Source organism: Sus scrofa, chromosome 2 (assembly GCF_000003025.6).
Source record: "Sus scrofa isolate TJ Tabasco breed Duroc chromosome 2, Sscrofa11.1, whole genome shotgun sequence".
NCBI classification, from domain to species: domain Eukaryota; kingdom Metazoa; phylum Chordata; class Mammalia; order Artiodactyla; family Suidae; genus Sus; species Sus scrofa.
The window spans coordinates 92,272,635-92,288,679 of NC_010444.4; the positions used below are offsets into that span (position 1 = coordinate 92,272,635).

At 36.1% G+C, this 16,045-nt stretch overlaps 1 protein-coding gene across 2 annotated transcripts in view; it reads right to left on the reverse strand.

Annotated features, from left to right (window-relative positions):
* The window catches only part of EDIL3 (EGF like repeats and discoidin domains 3), a 431,857-nt gene that overhangs the window by 150,140 nt on the left and 265,672 nt on the right, over positions 1 to 16,045 (reverse strand). For both annotated transcript variants that reach the window (XM_005661542.3, XM_021084514.1), the window contains one exon: positions 1,307 to 1,488. In XM_005661542.3, the coding sequence (XP_005661599.2) occupies positions 1,307 to 1,488 (182 nt within the window). The remainder of the gene's footprint in view (positions 1 to 1,306; positions 1,489 to 16,045) is intronic.

Below are 16,045 nucleotides of genomic sequence, written 5' to 3' on the forward strand. Positions count from 1 at the left end.
TCCCTGCCCTTGCTCAGTGGGTTAACGATCTGGCGTTGCCGTGAGCTGTGGTGTAGGTTGCAGATGCGGCTCAGATCCCGTGTTGCTGTGGCTCTGGCGTAGGCCAGGGCCTACAGCTCCGATTCGACCCCTAGCCTGGGAACCTACATATGCCGTGGGAGCGGCCCAAAGAAATAGTAAAAAGACAAAAAAAAAAAAAAAGAAAGAAAGAAAGAAAGAAAGAAAAAATAGATCAGCTACCTAAACAAAACAAAATTGTATAATAATTCCCTATTCTGATGGAATAAAGCTAAAGCCTCTTACTACCTCTTAGTATGAATCCTATGGCACACAAAACTCACACACTAAATTTGAACTGATTTCTCTGGCACTTAAACACAGGTCACAATTTTCTATGTGGCGTTGCCTAAATTCTCACCTAGCATCTTTGATCACGCTATTCCCTTGGCATGCAGTCTCTGGTGAAAGCTATCCTCCAAAGCCTATCTCAAAAACTAGCTTTCCTGCGAGGCTTTCTCATGAAAACTAATCATTTCTTCCTCTGACCCCAGTGTATACTAGATTTTTCCTCTCTTTGGCACACATGAATAACTTCTTATGTTATTAACACACTCCTCACTGACAAAAGGAGAATCTTCCATCAAAACTGTGGTTTGATCACTTTTTCTGCCTCCAGATATGTACTTTCCCACTTTTCTTCACCTAAGGGCTCAAAAAGTATCTAATGAGATAAAATATAAGATGCAGGCTTCACCACCATCCATCGTCTTTGGTAAATAATTTACTATCTTGGTTTGTCATTGTTTTCTCATGCTTTTATGAAAAATATCTGTTTCATGATAATAAATAAGAGTAGGAACTGAAACATTCTCAGCTATTGAAAGAGGGTGCAGAAGATATTTCAGATACTATCATAAAACACTGCATATTTTATATTTGCACATCTAGAACCATTTATAAGACATATAAGGAAAAGACACAATATTTATATACTTGAAGTACCAAAAATTGCTGCTAAATGTTAACACAGTGTTAATGAAAACAGTGTACCTCAAGATAGTAATATCTATAACTCAAGAATTTTAACATCTTTAACTCGGTTAATACATTTTAATGGAATGGAAATGAATGTTCACATTTCCCAGAGTTTCAGTTTTTATAGCCAGTGTGGACTCTAGCTAAATCATCCTTTCCTCTGTGACCATGAAGAAAAGTCACACTTTGGGCAAACTCACAATCTTCTTTTTGGAATGACTCTGGTCATTCCTTGGCAATAAACCTTGTCCCATCCCATCCCATCTGTTACCTGAATCCATGGCCATCTGTCATTTTCTGCAGCTGTCCAGGCATTTATAAGCCCCTTCTTATTAAGACGTGCATAGTAGGGATACCACTTCTGGAGTCCAAAAAGAGCTCGGTGGGTAGAGGAAGCTGTGATTTGCTGATTTGATATGATTCCACCTTCAATTCCCAGTGGGCCTGAGCATTCTGGGAAAAAAATCAGGGAAAAAAGTGAATGTACGAGAAATAATCTGTATAGAAATGCGGTTATTGGACTTGATGGAAGGTATTTTTAGGAGATTTTAATTTGGACCATCATACCATTTAAGCCCTTCATACTTTAGATTTGTTATTGATAGCTACATGAAGGAAGTAATTCTTACTTCTCAAGTTTCTTCTTTCTTGGCTTTGAATTTGGCAGCTGAACAGACATGACCCTCTGTACTAGGATTCTGTGTTGTATGGTGTTACTTTTGCTGATCATATCAACAAAAGTGTGATGTCCTTAAAAGGTCTATCCCATACATTATATTCCCATTAACACACCTCATAAATCATAATTCCTCAATAAATATCTGTTGATCCATTATTTCCTGACTTGTCTATATCTGAGTTTGGTATCAAAGTTATTTTCGTATTAACTTAGCATTTCTCACTACTGTAAGAGCTTAACTTAAATTTTTATAACCACTGTCAGTTATGCATTCACAAAAAGGGCAATATGTAAAATCTGTCAACATTTAAAACTATTATAATAACTTGTGATATGCTATAAGAAATAGAAAATAGGTAGATAAATTATTTTTATAAAGTAAGCAGGTATACTTTCTGGCATTATTCAGAGCAGTATAAATGTTACTCAGTAAATAAAATATTAATGTATTTACATTTCTAATATTTTTAATTCAAAATTCACAGCTCTAGGGATTCTGCACTGACATATTAGCTGTTTTATTTTTCTTTAAATTTGCAACTTGGAAATTCAAGAAAAATTTCCTAATAAAAATTTAAAATGCTAAGATTAAAGTATAATAAACTCACAGTACATGTTCTCAAATATAAAATGTGTCTAGATTTTAAACTTAGAAATGAAGGTAAATCAAGGTAAAAATTAGATAAGCAGTAAATATATATATATAATATGTATGATATATAAGATATATATTTGAATTTCCTAATTATTTCACAAAATTTCACCAGAAATAACACTTATATTAAGTTCAGTTTTGGAAATTCAAAGTAATATGATATAGTGAAAAATAATATGTGGTTTTCTTAATTTCATTAACATTTCATATATAACTATATTCAGTGTTTTGCCAATTTAGATTTGTGTAATAAATATAATAACCCTATTGAAAATACATAATAATGCACCAGAATTCCTGAAAATATGAAAGGAGTATATTGCTATTATTAAATGTTACTGTATATAAGTCAACTTGATCAGTATTTGCCATCAAGTATATTTTAGAACTTAATTACTACTGAAATCCAGCAATTAAATGTTTACACTCAGATTGAGGTAGGAAATATGAAAGGAAAATATGAAAATATGAAAGTCTGCTGCTAGGCTATAGTATTCGAAAAAATTTACACAGATATTTCTCACTGTTAACCATTATTTTCTCTAAGCATAAACATGTTTCTTTTTTCTATCCCATGCTCAGATAATAAGTATCTCTAAGCATATTACTTATTAACATTCCTCCATTGGATTTAAAACCTTTAAACACTTTGTAAAAAGAAAAATATGCGGATAAGTAGTCATCTTAACCAATAGTTATCAGTAAAGATGACTAACACAGCAAAAATTGCACCTTCGTGATTGACAACTGACAAATCATTCACTTGTTAAATTAAATGTGGATAGAAATATCTTGTCTAAAGCATGTATTTAGAACTCTTTAGCACTTAATAAAGGTGTACCATATCATTAAATTAAGAAAGCACTCATTTTTAGAATCTCTATATTGAGTCACAAATAATGATCTGATTTTCACATTCCAAAAAAATTAACATTGAAATCGCAAATGTTGAGTCTTTGAATTCATGCTTTGTTTTGCATTTCAAACTTCAAGATCTTTACAGATTTCAAAAAGCACTAAGAAACTTTCATGATGACACTTTGATTTTAAGCAACTGCAGGAAGCTGGCTTTTTAAGACTCTTGCCATTAAAAAGAGTCTCAAGGATGCTTGTCCTTGATTTGTACAATGTTTGGATGGAAAAATGCAGCAGGCAGGGAGGCCATTTATTGTAGGCCAGTCAGTGTAACGACAGAGCTAGAGAGCCAGTTTTGATTAATTAAACTGCAAGATAGCCTTAGAGAGAACTTTGTACCATTTAGCTGTGTACTGCTTATGAACTTATGCTGAGCTGGATATCCTCACTGAATTTGTAACCATTTTAAAAGAAATTAGACCTCACCGCACTATTAGTATGTCTATGTTGTTAGTACTCTTAACCTACCAATTTCCCCTTACTAGCTACCGTATTAGCAAACACAATGGCTGCAAAAGGCAGCATTCACACACTGGCCAAATACTACCAAGAAATTTAAAACATATATTTCCATTTTTTTTTTTTTTACTCTGCCATAAGGCTCCTAATCTTTATCACACCACCAATAGTCATTCATTCAAACAAAATATAATTCAAAAAAATACCCTGATAAGGTATATTTATATAGGGCTTCACAGCTTCCAAAGCATTTTCACATGAATTGCCTCCTTGTTGTGATGTCAAATGGATGAATATTTCTTTTCTCACCCTCAATTTCACAAGGTTTTTTTAAAACAAATTTTTGCAACATTCATTTACATACTCTATTGTATGTAGCCAATCAGAGAATCCCAGTAGTAGGAACACCACTCTATAGGAGGTTCTTAACCAAAGGGTGAGCATGTGAGCTATCAGCTTAATTCCTTAAAAATTGAGTGGTGCTCAATTTTTCTCATTTTAAAAACTGTGGTTATGGTGACACCTAATTCACCAACTGTGAGGTAATGAAAGGTAAACAGTACTTTGCCTTTACAAGAATAAATTGTTAATAATGAGCTTGGGTCTGCAAGGTCACTTGCATGTTTCTCTTGAGAGTAGGGGTGACTCTGGCCTTTTAGCTCCTGTGGAGCAGGCACTGGATCTTACACTGCTGCACTCTGAGATGATCACAGTGGCTTAGCTTGGATACAGGAAGAGCTCAATATATATGTGCTGAATATTCCTAAACACTAAACTAATAAGAAAATCCAAGTCTTACACTGTATTTCACACTGGAAAGTTGTCACAACAGCAGCTTTTCTTCACTAATCATTTGGACCACAATCAAATGGATGTCATCATAATAAAAGGTTCAAAATCCAATTTCCTTTTGCCTGTGCTATCCACTTCCCCAATGTCCTATTAAATACAGCAGTTATAAAAACTAATGAAGGCATTGCAATTCAGAATGAAAATGATTATACACCTAAGATTAAGTGACCTTAAGCGGTGAACAATAAGATGCTTAAAAAGAAAGGTAATATGGAGATGTGTGTTGCTATCACTATGAATAAATGAGGCAAGGATATGAAATAGTATCTAATGAAAAACAGTGTAAGATGAGCATTCTGAAGTTTGAAAAGTGCATCCACATGTGTTCTCTCCCATAATCAAAATAGTATTTCAAGGAAAAAAGTTATCATGTCTATTTCATAAGTGAAGAAACCTGTGAGGAGGGAAGTTAAACTCATAAAAGATGAGTCTGGAATTTAAGTCAGATGCTCATCTGTGCCAAAAGAAAATAATATCAAATGACAGAGTGAAAGAGGTCAGTCATTCTTTAAAAGTTGGTTCTGAATCTTTTCTGTCTGCTGTGATTTTATTTGGGGATGTGTGCATACACATACTAGGATGGAGGCCAGAATTAACATGAAGGAAACATGCAGGATATCACTAGTGGTACTCAGAGTGTGACACAGCTTCCATAAATTGGGACACACTAAAATAGTAGACAATAGTCTGCAGCAGTGGGTTACAGAAGTAAACACTGAGGTATTGTGGTGGTCTGTGTCTCTTTACAGGTGTTAAAAAAATTGACCTGCTACAACTATTGACCTATATACTGTTTATCTAATATGGACTGGCTTATTCAGTCCTAATTTATTGACCTTTTACTATATGCCCATCTCTACATTGATCTATTCATCCATTCACTTAATTCAGTTGTGAAAAAAAAGCCAATTTATTAAAGACATTCTATATGGGTGCTTTTCTAGGCAGAAAGCTCAGGTGTCAGATTCCAGTGGAGAGGCAAACTATAAACACTTAAATAAATAAAGGTGGTCAGTGAAGAAAAAAAGGATGAACCAGGTGAGGATGCCAGGTGATCAGAGAAGGCCTTTCTGAGGAGTAACACTAAATCTGATCTCTGAGTGAGAAGCAGGAGTTGGCTACTATACTAGTTTCCTGAAGGAGCTTTTACTGCAGTGGGAGAGACACACAGAAATAAAAACATTGTAATATAATATGAAGACACTGTGATGCTGGAGGCATGGGATTCAAGGGAGAATGGAAAAGGGAATTATAACCCAGTTTGGGCTTCAGAGAAGGATTCCTGGGAAAGAGAAGGCACCGATATAGTGAAGGAAAAAGGGGGACAGCCTGGTATGATTAGGAATGTGGAGGCAGTTCAATATTACTATACAAATTTACAGTAACCAAGACATGGAAATAACCTAAATGTCTATTGACAGATGAATGGATTAAGAGGATGTGGTATATATACACAATGGAGTACTACTCTGCCATAAAAAAGAACAAAATAATGCCATTTGCAGCAACATGGATGGAACTAGAGACTCTCATACTAAGTGAAGTAAGTCAGAAAGAGAAAGACAAATACCATACAATATCACTTACATCTGGCACAAATAAACCCTTCCACAGAAAATAAACTCATGGAATTGGACAAGAGACTTGTGGTTGCCAAGGGGGCAGGGGAGGGAGTGGGATGGACTGGGAATCTGGAGTTAATAGATGCAAACAATTGCATTTGGAATGGATAAACAATGAGATCCTGCTGAATAGCACTGGGAACTATATCTAGTCACTTATGATGGAGCATGATAGAGGAAAATGTGAGAAAAAGAATGTATATATGTATGTGTGACTGGGTCACTTTGCCATACAGTAGAAAACTGACAAAACACTGTAAACCAGGTATAATGGAAAAAGATTAAAATCATTAAAAATTAAAGGTGTTCCTTAAAGTTATCAAATATAAAAAATTTACTAGACTAAGGCAGGTTGGTCAGGGGATGGTTAAGGATGGAGTGAAGTTGCAGAGACACTAGATTATTTTGCTGAAGAGCTTGCTGAGAAAAACTTATTCTATTAGTGATGGGAAGTGTTTGAAGGATTCTAACTATGGTCATATTTTCATTTAATGCATGGGATTTAAGAGGGGACAAGACCATGTCCAAATGGCAAGCTGCTACCACAGTCCAGGTGAAAAATAATGCAGGTCTGAAAGAAAAATGGAAAAGAGGAAGAATTCAAAGCGTATTTGGAAGTTAAAATTGAGCAGAGGCAGTAATAATTAGGTATAGAATGAAGGAGAGCAATGGAGTACCTTCAAGGGTGACAGACAGCCAAGAGCAGAGAGCACCTCCCAACTAAGTGATTGGCCATGTCTCATAGATAAAGCTAATTCCTCTCTTAAGATTTTTATCAAAAAAATATTCTTGGAGTTCCCTCATGACACAGTGGTTAACGAATCTGACTAGGAATCACAAAGTTTGGGGTTCGATTCCTGACCTTGCTCAGTGGGTTAAGGATCTGGCGATGTTGTGAGCTGTGGTGTAGGTCACAGATGCGGCTTGGATCCTTCATTGCTGTGGCTGTGGTGTAGGCCGGCAGCTACAGCTCCGATTAGACCCCTAGCCTGGGAACCTCCATATGCTGCAAGGGTGCAGCCATAGAAAAGGCAAAAAGACAAAAAAAAAAAAAAAAAATTATTCTTGCTGTTGGATTCAATTTGAAAGGACCTGATTTTGTCCTACCTGCTATTGTTACGTAGCACTTGGCCAACTACATTCACGTCTACCAGGCAGCCAGGACTGGGCTGAAAGGTGAAAACCTGCTTCTATGCTGAAGCCACACCCAGAACTTCTCTGCCCTACCCACAGCTCCTGTATGTGTGTCTGTCTCTGTTGTCTCACAATTGCAGACCCTCCCCCTCCTTTGTCAACAGGGATTATAGCCCTCATAGTACTCAGCAGTGGGCCTCCTTTTTAGGAGAAAATTAATTTCTTAAAATAAACATAAAAGGCAAACAAATAGTAAAAAATACAGCCAACATCACATTTTACTTATGTCATTTAGTTTTCAATTAAAAAAGTATTTCATCTAGTCTTTCAAGAGTACACAGATACAAGGGCCTTTAGAAATTGTTTATATGCTGAGCAAAGAGGAAGAACATTTCTTCAGTGACTAAAAAAAAATGGACTGAGAGTTAAGTGGGTTACTTTATTTTCAACTAGTTGCCACACAGCAACCAAGGATTTCTGAAATTGTCCACTCTTACCCCTGGAGTGGGCCCAGTGGCAATCTGGTGACTGTCGAACATGGCAGTAGAATATGGCAGTCTACATTTTCTGACAATTAGATCTGTGTTTATGTATCTTTGGTATTGTGCTTGCTTTTGTCAGGTTCAACAATAATCCTAAATTAATGAGTCCCATCAACATCGATCACCAGAGGCTTTTAGGCGTCATTTACATAATCATTTAAATAACTGCTTTGCCTGAATTGTCTGAGTGGCCTGGAAATGCCTTCTGACCCGGGGCCCTGATGTTCAGATTAACTGAGCCAGTGAGCAATGTCACCTGGCAGGCTGAGCAAGAGCAGCTGGACCAGCTGGGGCCAAGTCTCATGCGCCCTCCCCTGAGAAGCTTCTCTGCCTTTGCCAGGTCCAGGCGAATAAAGGAGCTTCAAAGTAAAGTCCTTCTCACTCTGCGAACTCATTCTCTGGAATGTGGCAAAGGATGGCATCTGGATTCTATTGATCTTGCAGCTGACAAGGAAGCAGTGCCTCGAGATGTCTCACATCTTGTTCCTGAGTGTGCTGATGAAGCCTTTCAAATAAGGGAGATGCTCGGCTGAATCCATAAAGGAAGGTACTGCTGTCATTGATTCTGTCTCAATATCCAGACCTCTTCAGAATGAAAGGATTTCAAATTAAAGCCATGTAAGAAGCAAATCTTTAAACATTTCCCGTCCTCTCTTTTCTCTGAGCATCTCATCTTCTTGCAGGAGAGTGAGTCCTATGCGGTGCTTAGCGTAGCACGATAATTGTGCTGAGCACAAGCCCTGGCGAAGGAATTACTGATGACCTCCAGCACTGCAGAAATGAATGCTGATTCAAGCATAAACTTCCCTCTGTGCCACTTGGACCGCAGCCTTTCTCTTATTCCTAGTGTTCTATTTTAGAGTTGTCTTGAGAATAGGTTCTAAACTGATGAGGAGGGATCAAAGCCACTATTTCTCACTTTGGGGCCCAGGAGTTAAAAAAACAAAAAAGGAGCCCTGAAGGTTTTTTTCTTATAAGTTTTGTCACTTAAGTCCCCTCATCCCCCCACACTTGCTGATTTCTCTCATGCTTCATTTTTCTGGGATTAGGAAGCCCTGCCAGAGGAAAGATGACAAGGGACAGAATGACCACTGGAAGCATAAAAAAGGCTGATCTCGGGCATAGGGTTTGGATGCACTGGGTTGGTAGTGGGAGCCACGGGAGCTGGGAAGGAGCTCTCTGGACATGATGTGAGAATGTGAACATGGATGGACACACAACAGCCTTCCTTTCACTCACAACCTGCCTCCCACCCCACGTGGAGCATTCCTGGGGGTCAGCTGCCCCTCACTGCCTTGGGAATAATCACCTTAACAGGACTGAGTGTGAAAATGGCATTTGGTGATGTTTGTTTCTCTCCACACTGAGAGAATGCTTCTCTCAGTGTGGACACAGATTTCACATACAGCCGGAGTCATACTGCTAGGGGAAGCGAATACTTGCAAAATCATCAAAATAGTTTTCAAAAGTTAGTCAAGCTTATTTGGAATTCACAGAAAATGCATGTGTACTTTGGAGAAAATGCTCTTTGCATCAGAGGGGCTGCTTACCCTTGATAAATGCTAATTTTCTTCACCATCTTGAAGGCTGATTCTTCGATAGGGGGCCACTGAAGAATCTCCTCCATTCTATTAAGAACTGTACCCTACTTTTTTCAATATTGGGAAGCTCAGCAGTGCCCAAGACAAGTGATGAGCAACAACTAGTTCTACATATTTTTTCTCTTAGATAATGAACTTCTACCTAAAGGTAGAAGCCATGCCTTTTGCATTATTTATGTTTCCAGAGCACTTAGCACAGTGCCTTACAATTGGCAATTCTCAATATCGTGGGTTAATGTAAATTAAAATAAATCATTTCTTTTTTTGGAATTACTTCTCCTCCTGTAGTGAAACTGAATTAATCTCCTGAATGTGGATATTATCACTCTAAGGATTCAACATACTAGGTGGGAGTTAAAATCAGAAATATTGTCTTAGTATGCTGGAATGCTTGAAATATGTAAGAATTAGCTCTTGGGGGTAGGAGAAATATCATATTTAGAATGAAAACCAGCATTCACAAAGCTACCAGTTCAATTATCAGCCATCTATCTCTTTTCCTGTAAAAATGTGATTATGCTTTTTTTCACATTGTGTTATCTCAAGTCAATTATGATGTACTATCATTTTAAATCAATTGTTGTAAATTCAGGAAAAATTAAACTCATGAATAAGCTGAATTATAACAGGGAATTGTCCATTAATATTTCCCCAAGCTAATTTTTGAGCATAATGATACAGAATGATAGTGTTATTTAAATAGCAGAGCCTATGGACTCTAGTATCCAAAAGCCAAAATTTGTATTCAGATAATTCACAAAAGTCAAGAAAATCTAATACTATCATTCTATCACAGTTAACAGAACTGCCACAGGACAATCAAAGAGTGCATTTTATTTTGTTTAATATGCCTTCTTTCAAAAAAGGAAAGCATATGGGCTTTTCAAGCACTGAGTGTATTTGCAGCCAGGCAAGATCTCAGTAACTTGTACTCAGGATTCCACTTATACACTGCACAATTCATCTTCTACCAACTATGAAGATAACAACATGGTTTGATGAAACATTTGTCTGTAGAGTCAAAAGCCTGCAATTCAAAAACCTGCAGATGTATACCTATTCCTGGCTTCTGACAAAACATAATCTGCACAAGAAAGAACTAAAAAGGGGTATAATGCCAAGGTAAATGCTAAATGTGGGACTCCATTGCTTCAAGAAATATGAATCGAATACCAAATGTAAATATTCAAATACTGCTGTGCATAAGACATTTTTCCACGCTTAAAAGTTATTTACATCTGTTAAGTTTTTTGCTAAATGCCTATCAGGATAAGTACTGCAAGGCATTGCCTCTGATGTTTTGTTATAAAGCCATATGCCTGGCATGTCAAACACAGATTTTTATTTGAGAGATAAATCATTGTCCTAAATCCAAATATCAGCTATCTAGCCATTTTCTTCTGTGCAATGTAGCTATGCTTTTCTTCACATTGGATGTTATCACAGGTCAAGTATGAAGTCTCAGTGTTCCAAAGGTCAAAAGAAACTAAGCAAGAAGAGAATAAATAGGAAGCCACTGCAGATGACAAGGTACCACATAAGGAAGCCTCTTTAATGTTAGGAAATCCTTAGGAAAGTTGGGGGAACAAAGGATGGAAAGCAAAATGGAGCCTAGAAGTGCACGGCAGATGATCTGATTATGAATTTTAGAAATATCAACATGTACATTCACTCCTAAAAATATGGAGAGCTGTTTGTCATACAGAAAATAAGTAGACAGCACTCATTGGTCAGAGAGGCATTAGGGTTGGAGAAGGGAACTGCAAGTTCTCCCAAGTAATTTAAGCCCATATCACAACCTCAGCTTTTTTGTTTTTCATCTTTCCAAACTAAATAAAAAATAAAATATTTTTTATACTTCCAGTATAGAACTGAGACAGAGGATGAAGTCTTGAAAATAACACATTTATAAATTGAACATTCCTAGAGAATAAAGCATCACAAATGCTTTGCATATATTACTTGCAATGGTTTGGTAGTTCTGAAAGGGAAAATCCAACATAGAAGTTTAAACAAAACAAATGTTAAGGAGCTCCTGTTGTGGCACAGTGGTTAACGAATCCGACTAGGAACCATGAGGTTGCAGGTTCAATCCCTGGCCTTGCTCAGTGGGTTAAGGATCTGGCGTTGCTGTGAGCTGTGGTGTAGGTTGCAGACGCAGCTTGGATCCTGAGTTGCTGTGGCTCTGGCATAGGCTGGCAGCTACAGCTCCGATTAGACCCCTAGCCTGGGAACCTCCATATGCCACAGAAGCAGCCCTAGAAAAGGCAGACTAAATAAATAAATAAATAAATAAAAACAAAAACAAATGTTAAGCTACTAAAACAAAGCATGCTTTATGAATTTTATAGAAAAAACATTCCTGAAGAATTGAATAAAATTTGATAACAAACCTGTAGAAGCTAAGCCAGTTTTTCATATATTGTCTCTTACACAAGATTCATGTGAGATCTGTTTTATAATATAATGAATATAGGTCAGCCTATTAAAATAGGAAATTTAACTTCTGCTTCTCTTCAAAGTTATTATATATAATGATACATAGATTCTGATATTATGTTATGTTCAGGTTAAATGTTCATTTTTGTTGAACAATATTTGTAGAAAAAATAACTAAAGTATGTATCAGCTACTTAATAATGCACTCATACATTTCAGATAAGTAAAAGTATTTAAAAATTATAAATCTGGATTTGAATCTTTAGCTGCTGGAGTTCCCTTGTGGCACAGCTGGTTAAGGATCCAGCATTGTCACTGCAGCGGCTCTAGTTACTGCTGTGGTACAGGTTTGACACCTGGCTGGGGAACTTTCACATGCCGTGGACACAGTCAAAAAAGAAGAAAAAAAAATCTTTAGCTGCTGAAAAGAGTATGGACTACTAGCTATGTTCAACAAAATATGCATAATGGGATATATTGCTATTTTCTGATATGTTCAAACAAAATATATTATCATTATGTGGTTTGATCTAATGATTAAACAAATAAATAGGCTTCTTAAAAACTTACATTAAAAATCAATGACGAATATAAAATTAAACTACAAAAAATCCTATGACTGCCCATTAGGACATTATAAATCTTAAAAAACTCAAAACTAGAATCTCATGCTTTTTCTTAAGATTTTAATTAAAAAGAACTTAAAGTTTCTCTTATTTTGGAATTATGTGAAAAACTGGCTTCTCCAGAAGTTTTCATCTTACCATCTCATTCAAGTTGGATAGCTCACTATCCTAGTTATGTATTTACAAGATTAATCAGGAGTTAGTAAGGGCCAACAAGTCACAAACACAAAATACAGCACAGTCATTAACCTAAAATGAAGATGGAAAAATTATTACCTTTAGAATTTCCTGCACAAATGAGGAAAATAGTGACTTGCTTGTCTTAGGAATCCTTCACTTTATTCAAATGTGTCAAAAAATATTAAAAGCAGTTATTGTTATTTTGTAATTTAGTCTTTAGGATATAGATATTATTTTTAATATACAGAGGTGATATGTTACATAAAAATAAATGGAGCCAGGAATATAAATTTCTTTGCATTACTAAGAAAATATTTCATTAGTTGAATTTTTTTTTTCACTTACTAAAAACCTCATTAGAAATAGAAAAAAAAAATGACTATGTGAACTACAAACTGTTCATGTAGGGGGTTATGACAATATATCCTTGGTGCCACTATACTTTCAGAAATTATCTGCTCAGATGCAAAGATTAAAAAAAATTAGAACCACTCATTTTATACTAATAGATTTAAAGGTCTGTAATTTCATAGGACCATACAATTTGCAAATGTAAGTAATTTAGTCTGGGAAAAAGGTAACAATTAAGTGTACTATACAGGTGACTTGTGAAGCGTGTAAAGTAACTTATTGAGTCTTGGCAAATTTTCTATTATATCAGTTCAAGACTATTTTCATTTCAATTTTAGTTAAGGGCATGAATGAAAATGCTGTTCCAGATATCTGTATTTTTTAAAAATCTGAGTGATACTAATATATAGCAAAATATGGAAACTGTGAGTTAATCATCCACATTATTGGGAGAATAACACCCATCTTAGCGTTGTTCCTTAGGTTAGAAACAATACATGGTAAGCACATCATAAACCACACAGCAATCAATATGCCCTTACTGAATGGTGACTCTTACACTGTAGTTGCTATGGTTCTTATTTTGTTGTTTTAAAGCAAATGTTAGAGTTAAAAGTAATAGATGGGAGGTGTCGACTTCCACTATGACTTCTGGAAGATGCAAGATTTAAACCTACCACCAGTTCCACCAGATTTTAAATGCATTCACTTCTTATTCAGGAAATAAGAGTAGAACATCTATTCTCATTTCCCAGACAAAACAGTCTTGAATAAAAATTAAAATACATAATAAGCACAATTATTAATCACGAACAGTTTCTGAAATGACTCAAAATGTCATGCCACTTGGTGCCTCCTTAATACCGTATTCATCATCAGATAATTCTGTCACTAAAGCACTCAAATTGTCAGATAAATCTCTGCCTGGGGGAAATATAAACTATAGCTTCTGATAATGAATGAAAATGAAATGATTCCCCACAGTATATTCCCAGACTCACTGGAAATAAAAATAACTAATTAAATAATCTCTTTTTAAAATAGGTCTGTGTCTGGCAGGTAGTTTTCTTCATTGTGGTACAAAATAGGGATCTCTCCTATGGAAAAGTCTCCTATTAACACTCTGATAAACCAGATTACAGCTCTGAAAAGGGCCTTTATAATCAAGTTTTTTCTCAATTTAATATCTGAGTAATCCTATCTTTAGGTTAGATGGAGATGCAGTTTTAGCTGGAGGCAATTTTGTTGCAGTAATCAAAGAAATCTCATTTCCCCAAGTCCATAACTGAATGCAAAATAATAAACCATTTCCCCCCAAATTGAATAATATCTGGTTCCCATATCTTTAGCATAAACTTTTTTGTTTCATCATGACTTATTTTTCTGTTCCATGTGAAAAGAATGTTAATACACACTGTTTTAGATTTCTAAGGACACAGGGGGAATGAATTGGAAGAAAAAAAATCATGAAATGCCCCTTGGCACCTAGCCGACACTCTTTACGATCTGATTTTGAGATATAAGAAGACCATGGATGAATACTGGTTTCTTATGATGTGTCAAATAAACAAACTAAAATGAAGAGACAGTTTCAGAAGAAACTTCTTTGCTCCAAAAGTATAGATCTCTTCTCTCACAGGCATTCCTGAATAATAAAAATGAAACCTGTACACATTTACTGCAAAGAAAAATATGTCTGGGATTTCAACCTCAAAAGAACCCCATGAGAGTTCCCATCGTGGCTTAGCAGAAACAATTCCAAGAAGGAACCATGAGGTTGCGGGTTTGATCCCTGGCCTTGCTCAGTGGGTTAAGGATTCTGTATTGCAGTGAGCTGTGGTGTAGGTCGCAGATGCGGCTCGGATCCTGCGTTGCTGTGGCTCTGGCGTAGGCTGGCAGCTGTAGCGCCAATTCGACCCCTAGCCTGGAACCTCCATGTGCCACAAGTGTGGCCCTAAAAAGCAAAAAAATAAATAAATAAATAAATAAATAAATAAATAAAAAGAGAACCCCATGAAGAGTAGTTTCATTCCCAATTTTAATTAAGGCAACTGAGGCTCTGAGAGGGTAATTAAGTCCCCAAAAGTCACAGAGCCAAGATTTGGCCTCAGGTATACCTATTACAAAAGGGTCATCATAAACACTGTGTTACAATGTGCTGGGGGCAGTCTGTTTGCTGCATGTTTTAAGCAGTGATCAGAATGACAAGAAGGGCGCTTGGCCATTACCTTTATAAAGACGTAGAGTACTTATCTAACTCACTTTGTGCTCTTCACCACTGTTTCTGCCATGGCTTATAGACTCAAGGTTTGACATCAATTATTATTCATTCAATGTTTTAGAATTTGTTCGACCTCTTCTTTGTGCAAGGCAGAGGCATAATATTTCACACTTTGGTCTTTTAAGGTTCAACATGATTATACAGCTGGGAGTAACTTAGCAGAAACTAATTTAAAGTTAGCATCACTTTATAACTGGAGATCCATAGGAAAGGTCTGGTGAACTGCCTACCTGAAGGATTTCTACAGCTTTAATTTTCCTCTCTCCCTGGCTTTTTACTTTCTCTCTACAATATACAAACTGCTTTCATATTTGTGTTTATAAGAAAGCCAGTGGTGACACAGGGCATTCTTTCTGTTTAACAAAATGCCTCTGGCTAAATTGTGGAAGCTACTGTTTTCTGTGTTAGTGTCTTCAAACAAGAAATTAGCATCTGGGTAAGTATCACAACATTAATCTAATTTAGGATACAAAAATAAAAGTTTATAATTTCCAAAATTTGTGTCATTGCTTTCTCAAGAACTTTGTGTTTTAACCCCAGAAAGCTGTTGCAGTCGCTATTAATTTTTGTTTTCATTAGCTTGGAATTTTAGGTGTACAATAATCACTACAGAAATATAAACAAATACCAATTCAACATTCATTTGCACATACACGTGCATTCCCCAAGTATAT